The sequence below is a fragment of the Pan paniscus genome, chromosome 4 (genome assembly GCF_029289425.2).
Source record: "Pan paniscus chromosome 4, NHGRI_mPanPan1-v2.0_pri, whole genome shotgun sequence".
NCBI classification, from domain to species: domain Eukaryota; kingdom Metazoa; phylum Chordata; class Mammalia; order Primates; family Hominidae; genus Pan; species Pan paniscus.
Genome location: NC_073253.2, coordinates 14,079,610 through 14,100,399, shown reverse-complemented (window position 1 = coordinate 14,100,399; position 20,790 = coordinate 14,079,610). Strand labels below are relative to the sequence as shown.

The window sequence follows — 20,790 nt, the reverse complement described above, 5'->3', positions numbered from 1 at the left end:
TTGAAATGTGTATTGAGTTGTTGTAAAAACAAACTTTATAAAATGAATGAATATATAATGAGTAGGAAAAATTATGATTTTTTCCAGTTCAATTTTTTGTGGGTTAGAGGGCAATAAGCTATAAAATATTTACTACTGGAGAACAGCGACAGTTTGACTTTTCGTACTGATTCGAGTTTTTAAAACTCAACTGTAGACATTTGGGTTTTTACAGCTGACTTGAAGTTCGCCCTGACTGCTGAGACAAAGGCCTGGATGGTTGTCATTGGACGCCACTGTAACAAAAAATACCGGAGTGAGATGGAAAACATTTTTATGCTTATTGAAGAATTCAATAAGAAACTAAATCGTCCAATTAAGGACCTAGATGATATTCGGATTGCAATGGCAGCACTGAAAGAAATAAGGGAGGAGCAAATCTCCATTGACTTTCAAGTAGGACCTATTGAGGTAACTAACGATCATTTGTTCATTATAGAAATATTTCTACATGTTGGATGCTATTAGCTGAAATATTGACTGGGTCTGGAGTGAAGTTACTAAATGGTTACTAAACCAAGACGATAATTTCAATATTGTTGATGATACCGAACCCCTATAGCATGCCTTCCATGGGCCAGTTTTCACCTTCACATGTCGCCTAAGGTCCTTCAAAGCAGAGCCTGAGATAAGGATTTCTGTGCAAATGATTTATTGATGAGTGCTCACCAAAGAAGGGGAGCGAGGGAATCAGGAAAGGAAGCCAATCAGCTATGGACTAACTTCAGCCTGATCCCATGGGCACTCTACAACATCAATTGAGTTGGGCCCTCCTTCATGCAAAGGAGACTACCCTTTCTACTCCTACCAGTAGGAAATGGGCTATAACCTCCCCATGAGAAGGCTCACATTCAGCTGAGAAAAATTTTCCAGGGAAGGGACAGCTGCAGTCCTTACAGCCAGCACTCTCAGTAGTCGGGGATGGGAATACCAGCTGGTAATCGGGACCTGGATGGGGCGCTAACAGTGTCCATATATGCATTAACTCATTTCATCCTTACTATGGCTCCTCCTCCTCGCATAAGGAAACTGAGGGTCGAAGAAATTATGTAATTTGATCAGTGTTGCACATCACTTTTATTTGTATACCATATCATACTATCTTTTCCAGATGAAAATATCTTTTTTTGCAGTGAAGTCTGCTTTTATTTACTTATTAGTTATAATATTATCAACAAACATAGTGTAATTTAAGCAATGGCAAAAAAGACAGTTGATTTCATTACAAGCAGACACCCTTGAATAGATTCACTTGAGTAGACATCATCTCTTTCTAAGGAGTCTCCTTAGAAATCTCATGTTAAGCCACCAGCAAAATCAGTCTTAGCAACAGCCTTTTTTTAAAACAAACAAACAAACAAACAAACTCTTTTTTCCCTAATTAAAAAGTAGCATTGTAGAAAAATTAGAAAACACAAAACGATTGTATAAAACAAAACTTCAGAATTACCATAATATTGTCAATCAAGTACATACCAAGAGGTTGGTATATTTCTTTCCAGCTCCTTTTAATGTCTATGTATGTGTGTGCAATTTTTAATTCCATTTTTATTCATCTTGTAATACTTATATTATCATTAGAAATGAATGAGTGTGAATTATTAATATCATTAATAACTTTCCATAATCATAATTGTTGGTGCATGTCTTTAAATCTTATTTGCCACTTGTGATTGTTGACAAAGACCCAAGAGTGGAGACGTTAAGGAAAAGCACTTCTCAGCCATGGAGGCACCGTGGGGTCAGGGGGTGGTGTTAACCTCCAGATGAAAATGTCTTATCAGAAGTGGGTCACTGTATTTGTTATTTTTAAATGAGACTAGTTTAATTGTAGCATTAAAAAAAAACTCCAGTTGTAAAATCATCATCTTTTCATCACACTATAATTGGAATGTCTGGGCTTATACTCTGATGGTCGAGATCAGACTCTATTCTCCCATTTTCTGCATCCCTGTTTGAATTTTGAAAATTTTCACATTACCATGAGAATGGTACAGACTACTACACATTTTCACTTCTGCTGTGTTGGGCCAGGGGGATCACATGGTCCAACCTGCTCTCCTTGGGTTGAAACATCAAGGCAAAGAGACATTTCTTTGTGCAGGATCAGGGGATACCCTCAAGTATGAAGAGGAGGTACAGTAACCGACAATCCTATTTTCTCCCACCTAGGAATTAAGAACAAAAGTAGAATCAAGTAGACAAGATCAAAACATCACCTTTATACCTGATGGAAGTTATTCGGAAGACATAACTTAGTGTATTACTCCAGTTATTCCCCTCCCTTTCATACCCCCAAACACACACACACACACACACATTATGAGCTAGTGAACACTAAATCCCAGGATTATTATACTTCCTCATCCATCAGAGGCAGTTTTGGAAAGCTGTAGGTCTTGGTATTACCCTGATCCAGTTTATGGCACTGAGGTGCTGACCACAGGCATGCCTCCACGGAGAGGGAGGGAAGAGAGAGAAAGGCACTGGGCTCTCCTTGCTCAAATCAACAATTTTTTCCCCCAAATTAATAATCAGGCACTCATTCCACCTCTATGGGGAGGAGTAATGGTGGGAGAAGAGACTAGAGATATTTAGAGAAAATTCTTTCTTATGAAAACCAACCTTAGCCTCATTTTAATCTTTTAGAGAAGAAAGCCATCCAGGATTTTACATGCTGAAGGGAATGACTTGGCCCAGGCTCTGATTCAAGAATCCTCCCTTGTGTCTTACTATTGGAACCTCTTATCGATCGCGTGAAATAAGACAGAGTTAAAACCCTGATTGATTTTGTTATTCTAATATTAGAATTTAAATTATTTTGTTTTTTATTTACTTGATAGAATTTTGTAGTGATCAAATACAATTTGGGGGCCTAAGTAAAAATATCTTTTATTTGTCTAATGGTTTATGGTTTTCAAAATGCATTTAAAATGACATTTTTCAATAGTCTCAAAGATCCTGTGAAGTAGCCAGAAGATTTTCCCATTTTATAGATGAGGAAACTATAGCTGAACAGCTCAGTTGCTCAGTTAACCTCTTGCAGTTTGAAGTAGAATAACTGGAACTCTCAGGGTAGTTTCACTATTATTCTGGTATTTTCCATTCTTATCATTTAATAAATGGCTGTGTGTAGATTTATGCATCTGACTGGCCAAAATTAAGTTTTTGCTGTTTTTTTTTTAGGAATCTTATGCCCTGCTTAACAGATATGGACTTCTGATAGCAAGGGAAGAGATAGACAAAGTTGATACACTGCACTATGCTTGGGAGAAGCTGCTGGCACGTGCTGGTGAAGTCCAGAATGAATTAGTCTCACTGCAGCCCAGTTTCAAGAAAGAGCTTATTAGTGCTGTGGAGGTATTCCTCCAAGATTGTCACCAGTTTTATCTGGACTATGATTTGGTATGTCTCTGGCTTTCTCTGTATGCATTTTCGGGGATGAGTGAATACAGCATGCAAAATGTAGTTGTCTAAAAATTATGGGTAAATTTCTACGAAACTTCCTAGGAATTCCCAGGGAATGGGAATTTTATTTTCATGGGAGAAAAAGATTTTTTTTCACAATTCTTTCCCCTTAGAGTTTCTATTAGTCTGTTTTCACACTGCTATAAAGAACTGCTCGAGACTGGGTAATTTAGAAAGGAGAGAGGTTTAATTGACTCACAGTTCAGCATGGCTTGGGAGGCCTCAGGAAACTTACAATCATGGTGGAAGGCAAAGGGGAAGCAAGGCACCTTCTTCACAAGGCAACAGGAAGGAGAATGCTGAGTGAAGAGGGAAGAGCTCCTTTTAAAACCATCGGATCTCAAGAGAACTCACTACCGAGAGAACAGCATGGGGAAAACCGCTCCCATGATTCAGTTACCTCCACCTAGTCTCTCCCTTGAGACGTGGGGATTATGGAGATTATGGGGATTACAATTCAAGATGAGATTTGGGTGGGGACGGAAAGCCTAACCAAATCGGATTTCATACATAATAATTTCAACAGAAAATGATAAATGTAAAAGGGCTAACAGTGTATAATTTGGTCTGTTACTGAAGTTGTTTGGTAGCATTCTAAATTTGTGTAGAAAAGTGCTATTCACATGTAGTTATAATTGTCCTCCTTTCCACGGCGTTCCTTGGTTACACAAATAACATAGAGCTCAGCAATTGCTGGGCGCTGTCCTTGGTGCTGACTACACAGTAGTGGATAAGACAGATCGAGCCTTGCCCCCATGGAGTCCATATTTTAATTATCCATATAGGTTTAAGTACTGAATCTTCTAATGTAAATATGTTGTGTAATGAGACCCATCTCCAGGCAATTATAATGTGCTGGAGAAGGGAAATATGTAGAGTTTAGGGTAAAATTTGTACCTATTAACTAGTAGCACAATAAACCACAAAATTAATCAAGTTAGAAGATTGGACCCATGTACCAACGCCATGGATGAAGAAGCACAGAAATCCACATATTTAAGATTTTCTAATGTTGGAAAATCTGATTGGAATGTTAAGATTATAGGCCACTTTACAAGTGGGTATTAGAATGATAAAAATCTATGAGTTATATGATATTAGCATTTAGCTGAAAAGCAGACTTTATATGTGCTTCTTATAGAACAGGCATTGACTCCTCTTTGCCTGTGTTACCTAAGAAATGAATAATACATATTTTTAATCTTAAAAGTTTCTTGACTAAGGGAAGTTCTGGCATTAATTTGGCTTTTTTAGACTAGAAACATATGTCTAAATGAATCACTTTGTGAGGCCCTTTTTTTCTAACAAATAAAAATGAAGTTTCCTATCATGCATGAAACCTAACTTTAATATTTAAATATGGATTGAGTTCATGAAATTTATATGCAAACTCTTCGTTCTATTTTTCTTTTTTTACTTTTTGTTCAGAATGGTCCAATGGCTAGCGGCTTGAAGCCCCAGGAAGCCAGTGACAGGCTTATCATGTTTCAGGTAATCTTTTTAGTTTCTATGACTTTCTAAACAATGAAACTTTGTTGTGTTTTAAACACACATATGTTTTCTTCTTTGTAAGATAGAGGGCCCTATTGTGGAATATGGTATGTACTTGCATGAAAAATACGATATTGTAGAATTACAATTAGAAGTAGTTTCTATGAATTAATTATGCCAACTTAGTATTCCTATTTACATGTGCCCAGAGATCATACATCTCTGGCTTGCTTGTTTGCCAGTCTTATATTTTCATTTGTATGTTGATCATGTATAAATCATTTTGATGAGTTTTCACTTGTGTTTTTATTAGAATCAATTTGATAATATCTATCGGAAATACATTACGTATACTGGAGGAGAGGAGCTTTTTGGCCTGCCAGCTACACAGTATCCTCAGCTTCTTGAAATAAAGAAGCAACTAAATCTTCTACAGAAAATATATACTCTGTACAACAGTGTCATAGAAACTGTAAATAGCTATTATGATATTCTTTGGTCAGAGGTGAATATTGAAAAAATTAACAATGAACTCTTAGAATTCCAGAACAGGTAAGAAATTAAATGTTTAGCATGCCCAGCAATTGAACTTCAAATGCTTTCCTCTTTGATAGGCCCCCGAGTTCTCTTTTCACCCCAGCTATTTCAAAAGCACATCTTGCTGCATTGTTGTTGTCCATTGACATCACTCTTGTCAAATGCTATTTATTAATTACTCCTGTGTGTACACAATGAGACAAGCACATTCTATCTATCAGGATGAGTCATGTTAGGGGCTTTTCTGCAGCTTGGTGGGAGCTGATTTTTATTTATATTACACTTATGAAACATTTGAAGTTAATGTTAGATTATCATCTGGAACAAAAGCAGGGGCCCATGATTTTTCTGTATTGTTGTAGCTCTTGAATTTAAATAAAATGGAGAGCTGGCTGGGTGCAGTAGCTCATGCCTGTAATCCCAGCACTTTGGGAGGCTGAGGTGGGCAGATCATGAGGTCAGGAGATTGAGACTATCCTGGCCAACATGGTGAAACCCCATCTCTATTAAAAACACAAAAATTAGCTGGGCATGGTGGCACGTACCTGTAATCCCAGCTACTCAGGAGGCTGAGGCAGGAGAATCGCTTGAACCCAGGAGGTGGAGGTTGCAGTGAGCCGAGATTGCACCACTGCACAGAGCTATACTCCGTCTCAAAAAAACAAAAAAAAGAGCTGTTTGTTGCATATTTCACTTGACAGCCTGATACACTTTGCTATGCTTTGTGCTTAGTAAGTTCTCAGTACATGTTTGTAGAATTGAATTAGCTTGAACAGCACCTCTACGCTCTAAAATAATGCCTCTAACTAGGTAATAGTTGTGAAGGGTTGGAAAAAATCTTTTCTAATGGAGAGGACAATTTTCTGTAATATAAAAGTCATCTGTATATTATATGAACAGATAGCCTGCAAGTCATGGGATTTTAAAATAGGATAAGTATTCAAAGAGACTGTTTTTAATAGAAATACTAGCAGACTGTCTTGGTCCAGTGATGTCTACCATCATATTTCAATGGCCTTTCATGTTGGTGTCCCTTCACAGATGTCGAAAGCTTCCCCGGGCCTTGAAGGACTGGCAGGCTTTTTTGGACCTGAAGAAGATCATTGATGATTTCAGCGAGTGTTGCCCGCTGCTGGAATACATGGCCAGTAAAGCCATGATGGAGCGGCACTGGGAAAGGATAACCACCCTCACCGGGCACAGTCTGGATGTGGGGAATGAAAGCTTTAAGTTAAGAAATATCATGGAGGCACCTCTTCTGAAATATAAAGAGGAAATAGAGGTAGAGTATGATGTGATGGAAGATTGCAAGGTCTCATGGGATTTATTTGATAACATTTCTATATTATGGAATATTGGATCAGTAAACTACACTCAGACAATTGAAACTCTTCTCCTGGCATTCAGCCACTAGTTCCTTCAACAAATGCGTATTTGGCCTAAGATGGGACAGATTCTGCATCAGGATATAACAATGCAGTCCTGCATTTACAGATTATTAAATAATTTTACAAATAAAGGCATAGTTATAAGCTGTGGCAAATACCATTGAATAAAATGTATGTTGTTCTATGAAAGCCTATGGTAGATGAGTTTGGCTCAACTCGGGGTGATAAAGCTAGGAAGGACTAGGATGCATGCGTAGGACTGGCTGGGTGAAGGGAGTGTGGTTGTGTGGTTGGGGTGAGGGGCTTGGAAAGTGCAAAGAAGGCCATTCCAGGCAGATGGTGCATTATGCATGGAGCATCTGAAGTGTGTTTGAGGAACCAGAAGAAGGCCCATGTGGCTGAGGCGTGGAGGCAGGGCAGAGAGGAGACAGCAGAGGCCAGGGAGGTGGAGTGGGCCTACATGATGTTATCGAGCAATGGGCACCAGCTGGGAGGTGTGTTTTCAGCAGGGGCTGACATGGTTAGGTTGACTGTTTGTAAGGATCACTCTGGTAGTGATCTTTGGAGAAATAATTGAAGGAGGACAAGGGAAGAATGATGGAAAAACCAACTGAGAGTTTCTAAGAGTAGCTCAGGCAAGAAATGATGGCTTGTTAGATGAGAGGGGAAGTAGTAAAGCTGGAGAGGAGAGAAAGGATCAGGGATATTTGAGGAGAATTCGGTGATGAAGGGAACATGGTAGGAGAAGGAAGGGGAGGGCTAAAGATGAACTCTAGATTTCTTGCTGAGAGACCTAAATGGATGAAGGTGCTGACCACAGAGATGGGGAACATGGGAAGGTGATCAGATTGGGTGACAAGGTGCAAAGATCATGGGCTTGATTAGGGACATGAGTCTGATATTTCACAGACTGTGTTTGGGGTTTCCTTGAAACATCTCAGCAGGGAAGTTCAGTAGGCAAATGGATGTGGGTCTTGCCTGGAGATATGAAAGTGATTGAATTCATGGGTGTAAATGAGCTCACCCAGAGGGGGAACATAGGTGGGAAGAAATGAGGGTAAAGGAAGGGCTTGACTAATGGTCTAGGAGAAGGGTGAGGCCATAGAGGAAACTGAGAAAGTGAACAGAGCCATGGGAGAATCAGGTTTCTGCTACCTGTGTTCATTCACATGCTGCATTCACTTGACTTTAGAGGTAAATCAGAAATACATTGAATTTTGAATCAGTGATTAAAGTTTCAAAATTTAAAAGTGATTTGCATATATTTTCTGTCATCTTTCCTTTTGGGCAAGTTTGCTGGGAAATTTTATAAATTAAAGTTCTATTTTTCAGTCATATCTTTATCTCCATCTCTCTTCATGCATCAGTATCTGCGTATACACATTCTGTTTATTATATGGCATTTTAGGTCTGGAAATATGAAAGTTTATATATATATTTATATATATATATGAAGCAAATAGTGAAGATGGGGTATTGCACGTAGACCATTAAGGAAGGATGTGTGACTTTCATGCAATAACATGAGAGCTTGCCATTTTGATAGGACATCTGTATCAGTGCGGTGAAAGAGAGAGACATTGAGCAAAAGCTGAAGCAAGTGATTAATGAATGGGACAATAAAACATTCACCTTCGGCAGCTTTAAAACCCGTGGAGAGCTCCTCTTGAGAGGAGACAGTACCTCGGAAATCATCGCCAACATGGAGGACAGCTTGATGTTGCTGGGATCCCTACTGAGCAACAGGTGGGAAAACCATCTATCTTTTCCCTTAGATTTGAGAACCATAATAGCAAACATTTCAAATTAATGAAAAATCCATTACAATAATAGCCTTCATATAGTCTACTCAATGTTGAAAATACTTGTTTTAATTACATTGATTAATTAATTAATTTTTTTATCCAAAACATATTTTTACTCAGGTACCCACTTATATATAAATCATCAAGAGATTATATTTCAATTATTCTTGTTTTCATTTTGGCCTCAGGCACATGTTAGAGCATGTGTAACTATGGTTTTATTTCATTATCCTCTGTTTGTGGGGTATGTCTGAGACCATCCACTGGACAAAATAATGCAACGTATAATTAGCCACTTGGATCTTGGGAACATTTCAGCTTTGCTGCTGACAAGCCTGACTGCACAGCTGATAGCTCTATAGGCTGTAGAATCCAGGAGGAACATTATTTTGAATTTCAGAATAATCATTTTACTCGAAAACCTTTTTTACCAATATCTGTGGACTAGAAACTCTTAGTTGTTTACATACTCTATTTTTTATATTTGTACAAATTTATGGGGTACATTTGAACTTGTTTGTTTTTTTTTGAGATGGAGTCTTGCTTTGTCACCCAGGCTGGAGTGCAATGGCGTGATCTCAGCTCACTGAAACCTCAGCCTCCCCGGCTCAAGTGATTCTGCCGCAGCTTCCTGAGTACTGGGATTACAGGCAACAGCCACCATGCCTGGCTAATTTTTGTATTTTTAGTAGAGACAGGGTTTCACCATGTTGGCCAGGCTGGTCTCAAACTCCTGGTCTCAGGTGATCTGCCCGCCTTGGCCTCCCAAAATGCTGGCATTACAGGCATGAGCCACTGCGCCTGTCCACATGTGAACTTTCGTTACATGTATATAATGCATAGTGGCCACCCCTCACATTTTGGACATACAAACCATACAGTCATGAATTTACATTTCCTTGTTTCATTGCTTCCATTTGCTCTTTCTGAAATAATGTTTTTGTTCCCCAGAATCTTCTCAAATATATGGTAATTGTGCAGAATGTGGATACCATTGAGATATGAATTTGTTGTTCTATTCTAGCTTTAAAATATCACCCAATTCTCCGTATATACATGTATCAATACTTTTAATGTTGGAAATACTGTGTACTTCATGCTATTTCAAAAAAATTTCTCTTATTTCAGTTTACTTGTTACACTAAAGTAATATTGGGATATAAAGTTAGACCATTAGTAATCTTGAGTTTGGACTTCTCAGGATTTAGTGAGTTTTAATGAACTTGGTTACTATTCATACCAAACCAGAATAAAGGATAGACAGGCAATAATATACCCTAGGGAGATAGAAAAGACACTCATATAAATTAAGTTAAAATTATCTGGTTGGGGTGGGGAAACTTTTCTTTTCAATGGCATCTAATCTACAGATAGAGTTATTGGGAGGAGTATTTTTTCAATATGTATTTATTGAACCTTTACTATGTGTGTGATGTACTCTTCTAGGCGCTGTGGGTAGAACAACAAATAAGGGAAAGATCTCTGTTTCTATGGACCTATATTTCTCGTGAAGAGCATACAAATATTCAGAAAGATGCATGGAATATTAAAACAATTTGGTTAACAATTAAGAATATGGAAATTAAACTTTTATGCAATAATACGACTTCAAGTCCATATTATGTAGGGCTAGAGAGAACCATGAAGGGATAAGAAAGAGAAGAAGAGACATAAAAGTAGGCTGTATAATCATTTAGGATTAAGTTTGTCTGTAAATAACAGAAACACCACATACAAAATGGCTAATATAACACTGATGTTTATATTGCTCACGCGTAAAAGAATTCCTAATGTAGGTGGTTCAGGTTGGAATGGGGGCTTCACCACATCATCAGGGACCCAAGCTGGGTCTGGCTCACTCATCTGTCTTTCCCAGATGTGACCTTATTCCCCATACTACCCATTACATCCAGTGCCACAACTCACATTTCGTGTAGAAGAGTGGTTCTCAATCTTTGCAACATACCAGATACACTGAAGGAACTTAAAAAAATCCCAATGCCAGGGCCACTTCCCAGACCCATTGAATCAGAGTCTCTGTACGTAGGACCCAGGCAGGCATCAGTAATTTTTAATGCTGGCGAGATGATTCCAGTGTTCAGCTATGAGATCATTCCAGTGTTCCGCTAAATTAAGCACTGTTGATGTGGAACTTAGTCTTCTGACTGCACATTACTGCAAAGGGAAGCTGGGAAATTCAGTAATTTAGCTGGGTAATTATGAGCCCACATGGAAAAGCAGAAGGAAAAAAGGACATTGGGAGGCCACCCACAGGCAGTCTGTCTCAAAGAGGAAAAGGGGAAGACAGATTAACTATGGAAGAGGCAGTAATCTTGCACACATGTACATCAAACGTGAGTGGGTTGGACACAGGTGCGTGGGAAGTTAGAAAGAGACTCAGAAAAGGGGAGGCTAAGGAGAGAGTCCAGGTGTTATCATATTTGAAGATTGAATTAGTTGTCTGGTCCCCACTGATGGTTCTATAAAGGCTCCATATTATATGAAAAACCAGAGACTCCATGAAATGGGCACAGAAGCTCAGTAGAGCAAATATTATTCTCGTAGCCATAGCAGCACTGAGGGTAATTATATTACCCTGGAAGCTTGGTGGAATCAAGTCTAATGCCTGATCTACTCCTTAGATTATAAATCTCCCACCCTTCTCTATGCTCTGGATCAAAAGGGAAAAAGCTAGACTAACAATGCACAATAAGTGGGGATGAATTAATCACTTGGTTGCATCACTTTAAAAGCCAGCAACATAATTAAGGTTGTAAAGAAAGAGGTTAAAATTAAGATTTTTAAAAACCTTTTTAATTTGAAACAACAGCACAACAAAAACAAAACCAAATCCTAAACCTATTTTTTATTTTAGGTACAATATGCCATTCAAAGCCCAGATTCAAAAATGGGTGCAGTACCTTTCCAACTCAACAGACATCATCGAGAGCTGGATGACGGTGCAAAACCTGTGGATTTATTTAGAAGCTGTCTTTGTGGGAGGAGACATTGCCAAGCAGCTGCCCAAGGTTTTGTAATCTTCTTTATGATTTCATCAGATTTTTCAGAGAAAGATCTCAGAACGAATACCCCCTTAAATAATGCAGTAATATTCCACCTCTATTGAACCCCCTTCCTTCAATCTTTTTGTTGTCACTGTTAATGCTGTTATTCTTCAAAGGGAGTGAGGAATTGTGGAAAGGAAAGGGGTGACAATCAGAGTAAGAATGCTGCAAAACTGTGGAGGTTTGATAGGAGATAGAGGGTTAAAAAAACAAAAAATAAGTGGTCGCATAATTGATATGCTTCTTTAGATAATTTCAAGGTAGAATTTGGAACAGTGTAGAATTATGGTGCAGTTATCTTGATGGTAGGCTAATTTGTTCTTCTACTACAGACATTTTAAAGTAATGCATACTATACAATGTACCCAATTATATCTGTACAGTAAAATTAAGGGATGGAAATGTGCAGAAAAAATCTCCAAAACAAAAAGACCTTCTTTTCAAGATGTCAAGTATATATTTATCATCAAATCGTAATCATCTTACTGGGTATATATGGAGTATATTTTGAGATTTTTAAATAAACATTTTAACCAATTCTCAAGGATTCTTATTCAATTACCTTAAGTCGTATGCAAGATTATAACATTTTAACAATATATTTCAGTTTTAGAAGCATGATTATTTTAAATGTTTTCATCACATAGGTTTCTGAACTTCTTCTTTGGTTAGTTTTCAGTTTAATTACAGATGACAGATAAAATCAGACTGCAGACCATTTATTTTGGAGGCAATAGTGAAATGTATTCACTCACTAAAATTTTACTTTATTTTTGATTTGTATTTGTGCGTGTTTTTCATCTTCTTTTTTTAAAGGTTTTAAGTAGGAGGTTTGGATTTTTTTAAAAATTATATTTAAGTTCTGGGATACATGTGCAGAATGTGCAGGTTTGTTACATAGGAATACAGGTGCCATGGTGGTTTGCTGCACCCAGCAACCTGTCATCTACATTAGGTATTTCTCCTAATGCTATCCTTCCCCTTGCCCCACACCCCCTGACAGGCCCCAGTGTGTGATGTTCCCCTCCCTGTGCCCATATGTTCTCATTGTTCAACTCCCACTTATGAGTGAGAACATGCGGTGTTTGGTTTTCCATTCCTGTGCTAGTTTGCTGAGAATGATGGTTTCTAGCTTCATCCATGTCCCTGCAAAGGACATGGACTCCTCCTTTTTTATGGCTGCATAGTATTCCATGGTGTATATGTGCTACATTTTCTTTATCCAGTATAACATTGATGGGCATTTGGGTTGGTTCCAAGTCTTTCCTTTTGTGAACAGTGTTGCAATAAACATACGTGTGCATGTGTCTTTGTAGTAGATTGATTTATAATCCTTTGGGTATATACACAGTAATGGGTTGCTGGGTCAAGTGGCATTTCTAGTTCTAGCTCCTTGAGGAATCACCACACTGTTTTGGCTTTTGTTGCAATTGCTTTTGGTGTTTTAGTCATTAAGTCTTTGCCCATGCCTATGTCCTGAATGGTATTGCCTAGGTTATCTTCTAGGGTTTTATGGTTTTACGTCTTATGTTTAGATCTTTAATCCACCATGAGTTAATTTTTGTATAAGGTGTAAGGAAGGGGTCCAGTTTCAGTTTTCTGCATATGGCTAGCCAGTTTTCCCAACATCATTTAATAAATAGGGAATCCTTTCCCTATTGCTTGTCTTGTCAGGTTTGTCAAATGTCAGATGTTTGTAGATGTGTGGTGTTATTTCTGAAGCTTCTGTTCTGTTCCCTTGGTCTATATATCTGTTTTGGTACCAGTACCATGCTGTTTTGGTTACAGTAGCCTTGAAGTATAGTTTGAAATCAGGTAGCATGATACCTCCAGCTCTGTTCTTTTTGCTTAGGATTGTCTTGGCTATAGGACTCTTTTTTGTTTCCATATGAAATTTAAAGTAGTTTTTTCTAATTCTTTGAAGAAAGTCAATGGTAGCTTGATGGGAATAGCATTGAATCTATAAATTACTTTGTGCAGTATAGCCATTTTTATGATATTGATTCTTCCTATCCATGAGCATGGAATGTTCTTCCATTTGTTTGTGTCCTCTGTTATTTCCTTGAGCAGTGGTTTGTAGTTCTCCTTGAAGAGGTCCTTCACATCCCTTGTAAATTGGATTCCTAGGTATTTTATTATCTTTGTAGCAATTGTGAATGGGAGTTCACTACGATTTGGCTCTCTGTTTATCTATTATTGGTGTATAGGAATGCTTGTGATTTTTGCACATTGATTTTGTATCCTGAGACTTTGCCGAAGTTGCTTATCAGCTTAAGGAGTTTTGGGGCTGAGACAATGGGGTTTTCTAGATATACAATCATGTCATCTGCAAACAGAGATAATTTGACTTCCTCTTTTCCTATTTGAATACACTTTATTTCTTTCTCTTGCCTGATTGCCCTGGCCAGAACTACCAACACTATGTTGGATAGGAGTGGTGAGAGAGGGCATCCTTGTCTTGTGTCAGTTTTCAAAAGGAATGCTTCCAGCTTTTGCCTATTCAGTATGATATTGGCTGTGGATTTGTCATAAATCGCTCTTATTATCTTATTATTTTGAGATGTGTTCCATCAATACTTAGTTTATTGAGAGTTTTTAGCATGAAAGGATGTTCAATTTTGTCAAAGGCCTTTTCGGCATCTATTGAGATAATCATGTGGTTTTTTCATTGGTTCTGTTTATGTGAGGTATTATGTTTATTTGCATATGTTGAACCAGCCTTACATTCCAGGGATGAAGCTGACTTGATTGTGGTGGATAACCTTTTTAATGTGCTGTTTGATTCGGTTTGCTTGTATTTTATTGAAGATTTTTGCATTGATGTTCATAAGAGATATTGGCCTACATTTCCTTTTTTTGTTGTGTCTCTGCCAGGTTTTGGTATGAGGATGATGCTGGCCTCATAAAATGAGTTAGGGAGGAGTCCCTCTTTTTCTATTGTTTGGAATAGTTTTAAGAGGAATGGTACCAGCTGCTCCTTGAACCTCTGGTAGAATTTCTAGAATAAATTTATCCATTTCTTCTAGATTTTCTAGTTTATTTGTATAGAGGTGTTTATAGTATTCTCTGATGGCAGTTTGTATTTCTGTGGGATCAGTGGTGATATCCCCTTTATCATTTTTTATTGTATCTATTTGATTCTTCTCTCTTTTCTTCTTTAGTAGTCTGACTAGCAGTCTATCTGTTTTGTTGATCTTTTCAAAAAACCAGCTCCTGGATTCATTGATTTTTTTGAAGGGTTTTTCATGTCTCTATCTCCTTCGGTTCTGCTCTGATCTTAGTTATTTCTTGTCTTCTGCTAGCTTTTGAATTTGTTTGCTCTTGATTCTCTAGTTCTTTTAATTGTGATGTTAGAGTGTTGATTTTAGATCTTTCCCACTTTCTCCTGTGGGCAGTTAGTGCTATAAATTTCCCTCTAAACAGTGCTTTAGCTGTGTCCCAGAAATTCTGGTATACTGTGTCTTTGTTCTCATTGGTTTCAAAGAACTTATTTATTTCTGCCTTAATTTCATTATTTACCCAGTAGTCATTCAGGAGCTGGTTGTTCAGTTTCCATGTAGTTGTGCAATTTTGAGTGAGTTTCTTAATCTTGAGTTCTAATTTGATTGCACTGTGGTCTGAGAGACTGTTTTTTATGATTTGCATTCTTTTGCATTTGCTGAGGAGTGTTTTACTTCCAATCATGTGGTCGATATTAGAATAAATATGATGTGGTGCTGAGAAGAGTGTATATTCTGTTGATTTGGGGTGGAGAGTTCTGTAGATGTCTGTTAGGTCCGCTTGGTCCAGAGCTGAGTTCAAGTCCTGAATATCCTTGTTAATTTTCTGTCACATTGATCTGACTAATATTGAGAGTGGGGTGTTAAAGTCTCCCACTATTGAAGAGTATGGGCATTTAAATGTAAGATTTATGATGAAAATCTAAGTGGAGTGGTTCTTGTCAGTTTACTTTTCATATTGAGTGATGCATGAGATAGGTGTTCAGAGTAATATTCTGCATCATAGTGAGAGAGAAGCATTTTTTATTTTACTTAAAATTAAATTAAATGTAATTAAATTACTAGTGAATCATTTTACTGATTGTACTTTTATGCTATAAAATGCAGTACATTTGAAAATTTTTAGGTTATGTGTAAGCTTAATTTTGTAATTAAACATTTCTTTAACATGTTAAAAAAAGTCTCCCACTATTAAGTCTCCCACTACTAAGTCTCTTTGTAGGTCTCTAAGAACTTGCTTTATGAACCTGGGTGCTCCTGTGTCGGGTGCATATACATTTAGGATAGTTAGCTCTTCTCATTGCATTGATCCCTTTACCATTATGTAATACCCTTCTTTGTCTTTTTTGATCTTTGTTGGTTTAAAGTCTGTCTTATCAGAGAGTAGGATTGCAACCCCTGCTTTTTATTGCTTTCCATTTGCTTGGTAAATATTCCTCTATCCCTTTATTTTGAGCCTATGTGTGTCTTTGCACGTGAGATGGGTCTCCTGAATACAGCACACTGATGGATCTTGACTCTATTAAATTTGCCAGTCTGTGTCTTTTAATTGGGGCATTTACCCTGTTTACATTTAAGGTTAATATCGTTATGTATGAATTTGATCCTGTCATTATGATGCTAGCTGGTTATTTTGTCCATTAGTTGATGCAGTTTCTTCATAATATCAATGGTCTTTACATTTTGGTTTGTTTTTGCAGTGGCTGGTTCTGGTTTTTCCTTTCTGTATTTAGTGCTTCCTTCAGGAGCTCTTGTAAGGCAGGCCTGGTGCTGACAAAGTCCCTCATCACTTGCTTGTCTTTAAAGGATTTTATTTCTCCTTCATTGATGAAGCTTAGTTTGGCTGGATATGAAATTCTGGGTTGAAAATTCTTTTAAGAATGTTGAATATTGGCCCCCACTCTCTTATGGCTTGTAGGGTTTCTGCAGAGAGATCCACTGTTAGTCTAATGGGCTTCCCTTTGTGGGTAACCCGACATTTCTCTCTGGCTGCCTTTAATATTTTTTCCTTCATTTCAACCTTGGTGAATCTGATGATTATGTGTTTTGGGATTGCTCTTCTTGAGGAGAATCTTCATGGTGTTCTCTGTATTTCCTGAATTTGAATGTTGGCCTGTCTTGCTAGGTTGGGGAAGTTCTCCTGGATAATATCCTGAAGAGTGTTTTCTAACTTGGATCCATTCTCCCCATCACTTTTAGGTACATCAATCAAATGTAGGTTTGGTCTTTTCACATAGTCTCATATTTCTTGGAGGCTTTGTTCATTCCTTTCCGTTATTTTTTCTCTAATCTTGTCTTTGCGCTTTATTTCATTACATTGATCTTCAATCTCTGATATCCTTTCTTCTGCTTGATCAATTCGGGTATTGATACTTGTGTATGCTTCACGAAATTCTTGTGCTGTGTTTTTCAGTTCCATCAGGTCATTTATGTTCTTCTCTAAATTGGTTATTCTAGTTAGCAATTTCTCTAACCTTTTATCAAGGTTCTTAGCTTCCTTATATTGGGTTAGAACATGCTCCTTTAGCTTGGAGGAGTTTGTTATTACCCACCTTCTGAAGCCTACTTCTGTCAATTCGTCAAACTCATTCTCTGTCCAGTTTTGTTCCCTTGCTGGCAAGGAGTTGTTATCCTTTGGAGGAGAAGAGGCATTCTGGTTTTTGGAATTTTCAGTCTTTTTGTGCTGGTTTTTCCTCATCTTTGTGTATTTATCTACCATTGGTCTTTGCTATTGGTGACCTTCAGATGGAGTTTTTGTGTGGTCGTCCTTTTAGTTGATGGTGATGCTATTGCTTCCTCTTTGTTAGTGTTCCTCTAACAGACAGGCCCCTCTTCTGCAGGTCTTCTGGAGTTTGCTGGGGTTCCAATCCAGACCCTGTTTGCCTGGGTATCACCAGCGGAGGCTGCAGAACAGCAAAGATTGCTGCCTGCTCCTTCCTCTGGAAGCTTTGTCTGAGAGGGGCACCTGCCAGATGTCAGCTGAAGCTCTCCTGTATGAGGTGTCTGTTGGCCCCTGCTGGGAAGTGTCTCCCTGTCAGGAAGCATGGGGTCAGGGACCCACTTGAGGAGGCAGTCTGTCCCTTAGCAGAGCTTGAGCCCTGTGCTGGGAGATCTGCTGCTCTCTTCAGAGCTGGCAGGCAGGAATGTTTAAGTCTTCTGAAGCTGCATCCCACAGCCGCCCCTTCCCCCAGGCGCTCTGTCCCAGGGAGATGACAGTTTTATCTATAAGCCTTGACTGAGGCTGCTGCCTTTTTTTCAGAGATGCCCTGCACAGAGAGGAGGAATCTAGAGAGGCAGTCTGGCTACAGCAGCTTTGTGGTGCTGCAGTGGGCTCTGCCCAGTCTGAACTTCTTTGCGGCTTTGTTAACACTGTGAGGGAAAAACCGCCTACTCAAGCCTCAGTAATGGTGGACCCCCCTCCCCCTACCAAGCTGGAGCATTCCAGATCGACTTCAGACTGCTGTGCTGCCAGTGAGAATTTCAAGCCAGTGGATCTTAGCTTGCTGGGTTCTGCGGGGATGGGATCCACTGAGCAAGACCACTTGGCTACCTGGCTTCAGCCCCCTTTCCAGGGGAGTGAATGGTTCTGCCTCAGTGGCATCCCAGGTGCCACTAGGGTACAAAAAAAAAAAAATAAACTGGCTGGGCGTGGTGGCTCACGCCTGTAATCCCAGCACTTTGGGAGGCCGAGGTGGGCAGATTACCTGAGGTCAGGAGTTCGAGACCAGCCTGACCAACATGGAGAAACCCTGTCTCTACTAAAAATACAAAATTAGCCGGGCATGGTGGCACATGCCTGTAATCCCAGCTTCTCAGCTTGAACCTGGGAGGCGGAGGTTGCAGTGAGCTGAGATCACACCGTTGCACTCCAGCCTGGGCAAAAAGAGTGAAACTCCATCAAAAAAACAAAAAACAAAAAAAACTGCAGCTAGCTCAATGTCTACCCAAACGGCCACCCAATTTTGTGTTTGAAACCCAGGGCCCTTGTGGGGTAGGCACCTGAGGGAATCTCCTGGTCTGCAGATTGCGAAGACCATGGGGAAAGCGTAGTATCTGGGCCAAATAGCAGTGTCCCTCACAGCATGGTACCTCATGGCTTCCCTTGGCTCAGGGGAGAGTTCCCCAAACCCTTTCACTTCTCAGGTGAGGCAACACCCCACCCTGCTTCTGCTTGCCCTCCGTGGGCTGCACCCACTGTCTGACCAGTCCCAGTGAGGTGAGCCAGGTACCTCAGTTGGAAATGCAGAAATAATCTGCCTTCTGTGTTGATCTTGCTGGGAGCTGCAGGGTGGAACTATTCCTATTCGGCCATCTTGCCCAGGATTCCCATGTTTTTCTTTTTAATGGATGAAGAAGAATCTAAAATTGGACTTATAAATTTTCATGTAGAATATTTAAGGTGCTAGGTGTTGTTTCTTCCTTTCATATTTGATGGTATATACTCATTGGTAACATACAGAAAGCTTTAAAGAAGAAAATGAAAATTTGGGGCCGGGTGCAGTGGCTCATGCTTGTAATCCCAGCACTTTAGGAGGCTGAGGTGGGAAGACTGCTTGAGCCCAGGAGTTCAAGACCAGCCTGGGCAACATGATGAAACCCCGTTTCTACAAAAAATAAAAAAAAATTAGCTAGGCATGGTGGCACATGCCTGTAGTCCCAGATACTGGAGAGGCTGATGTAGGAGAATCACTTGAGCCCAGGAAATCAAGGCTGCAGTGAGCTGTGACCGAGCACCTGCACTCTGGCCTGGACAACAGAGTGAGACCTGTCTTAAAAAAGGAAGAAAATTTATATGATTCCTGCCCTCTCAAGATAATCTGTGCATTTTCCATTAAATTTTTTTACAATATTCCAGTTATACTGGAATTAATTTTGTATCTTTATTTTTAAATATTTTTTTCTACATAAACAATCCAGTGCTCAATAGAGAAAATATAAAAATAGGAAATCTACTTCATTTAGAGATAACCCGTGAAAAGAAATGTGTGTCCTTTCTTTTCATATTTCCTTGAATTGTATTATTACTTTTGTATTCATTTCTTGTTGTAACTTAACATAATGGGAGTACCAAGGTTGAGCTAAGGATGCTTACTTAATACAGGGGATGATATGGCACAGAAAGCCCAATAAGAACTTCAATAAATTGTGTGTGACATTAGGCATATATTGCTTGGCTATCTGGACCGGTTAAAACTCTAGCCTCAGCTGGAGGAATGTGAGATACTGTCTTTGAGATCACAGATGTGTCCAAATCTAAGTGTGCTTTGTTACCTTGTTCTCATAGGAAGCCAAGCGGTTTTCTAACATAGATAAATCTTGGGTGAAGATCATGACTCGGGCACATGAAGTGCCCAGTGTAGTCCAGTGCTGTGTTGGAGATGAGACCCTGGGGCAGCTGTTACCGCACTTGCTGGACCAGTTGGAAATATGCCAGAAATCCCTTACTGGGTAAGTTCACTGGCTCTTTGAAAGTTCTCGGTATCCTTGAGACAAAAGGATACAGGGTGACTAGATAGCATTAGCCAAATTTGTTTTCTTTTGCTAAGGCTGAATTTATGTATAAAGCTGTTGCACAGATGAAACTGATATTTTGAAGCCTTATATTCTCATCAAAGACGTGCTAGATTTGTCCTGATGTTGGACTCATAGGACTTAAGGTTGCTTCCATCACTGGGATAAGACTGTATAAACATCCTCATACAGTCCCTGCTTTAAAAAATTAATACACCTATTTTCTGACATTCTTCTTGAATAAACATTTATAGAACCAACATATTTTATTATACTCATTATATGAAACAGTGTTTAGTATATACATGCAGTCAGGATTATATTAAAAAGTGTCTAATATCTATCTACACACACATTTATGTGTACAGAGGCGTTGTGAATTCCAAGAGTCATAAAGTTTTTTTTGTTTGTTTTTTTTTCCTTTGGTTAATCACAGTAAAATAATGTAAGTAGAAATATGTTACATAGTAATATGCTAAGTATACAT

The 20,790-nt window shown here is 38.9% G+C and overlaps 1 protein-coding gene across 1 annotated transcript in view; it reads left to right on the top strand.

Moving 5' to 3' along the window:
• Positions 1 to 20,790, top strand: part of DNAH5 (dynein axonemal heavy chain 5) — a 332,345-nt gene that overhangs the window by 146,128 nt on the left and 165,427 nt on the right. The window contains exons 24-31 of the mRNA XM_008975442.5: positions 215 to 450; positions 3,226 to 3,444; positions 4,936 to 4,998; positions 5,312 to 5,550; positions 6,577 to 6,817; positions 8,470 to 8,669; positions 11,604 to 11,757; positions 20,077 to 20,240. Of these exons, the coding sequence (XP_008973690.3) occupies positions 215 to 450; positions 3,226 to 3,444; positions 4,936 to 4,998; positions 5,312 to 5,550; positions 6,577 to 6,817; positions 8,470 to 8,669; positions 11,604 to 11,757; positions 20,077 to 20,240 (1,516 nt within the window). The remainder of the gene's footprint in view (positions 1 to 214; positions 451 to 3,225; positions 3,445 to 4,935; positions 4,999 to 5,311; positions 5,551 to 6,576; positions 6,818 to 8,469; positions 8,670 to 11,603; positions 11,758 to 20,076; positions 20,241 to 20,790) is intronic.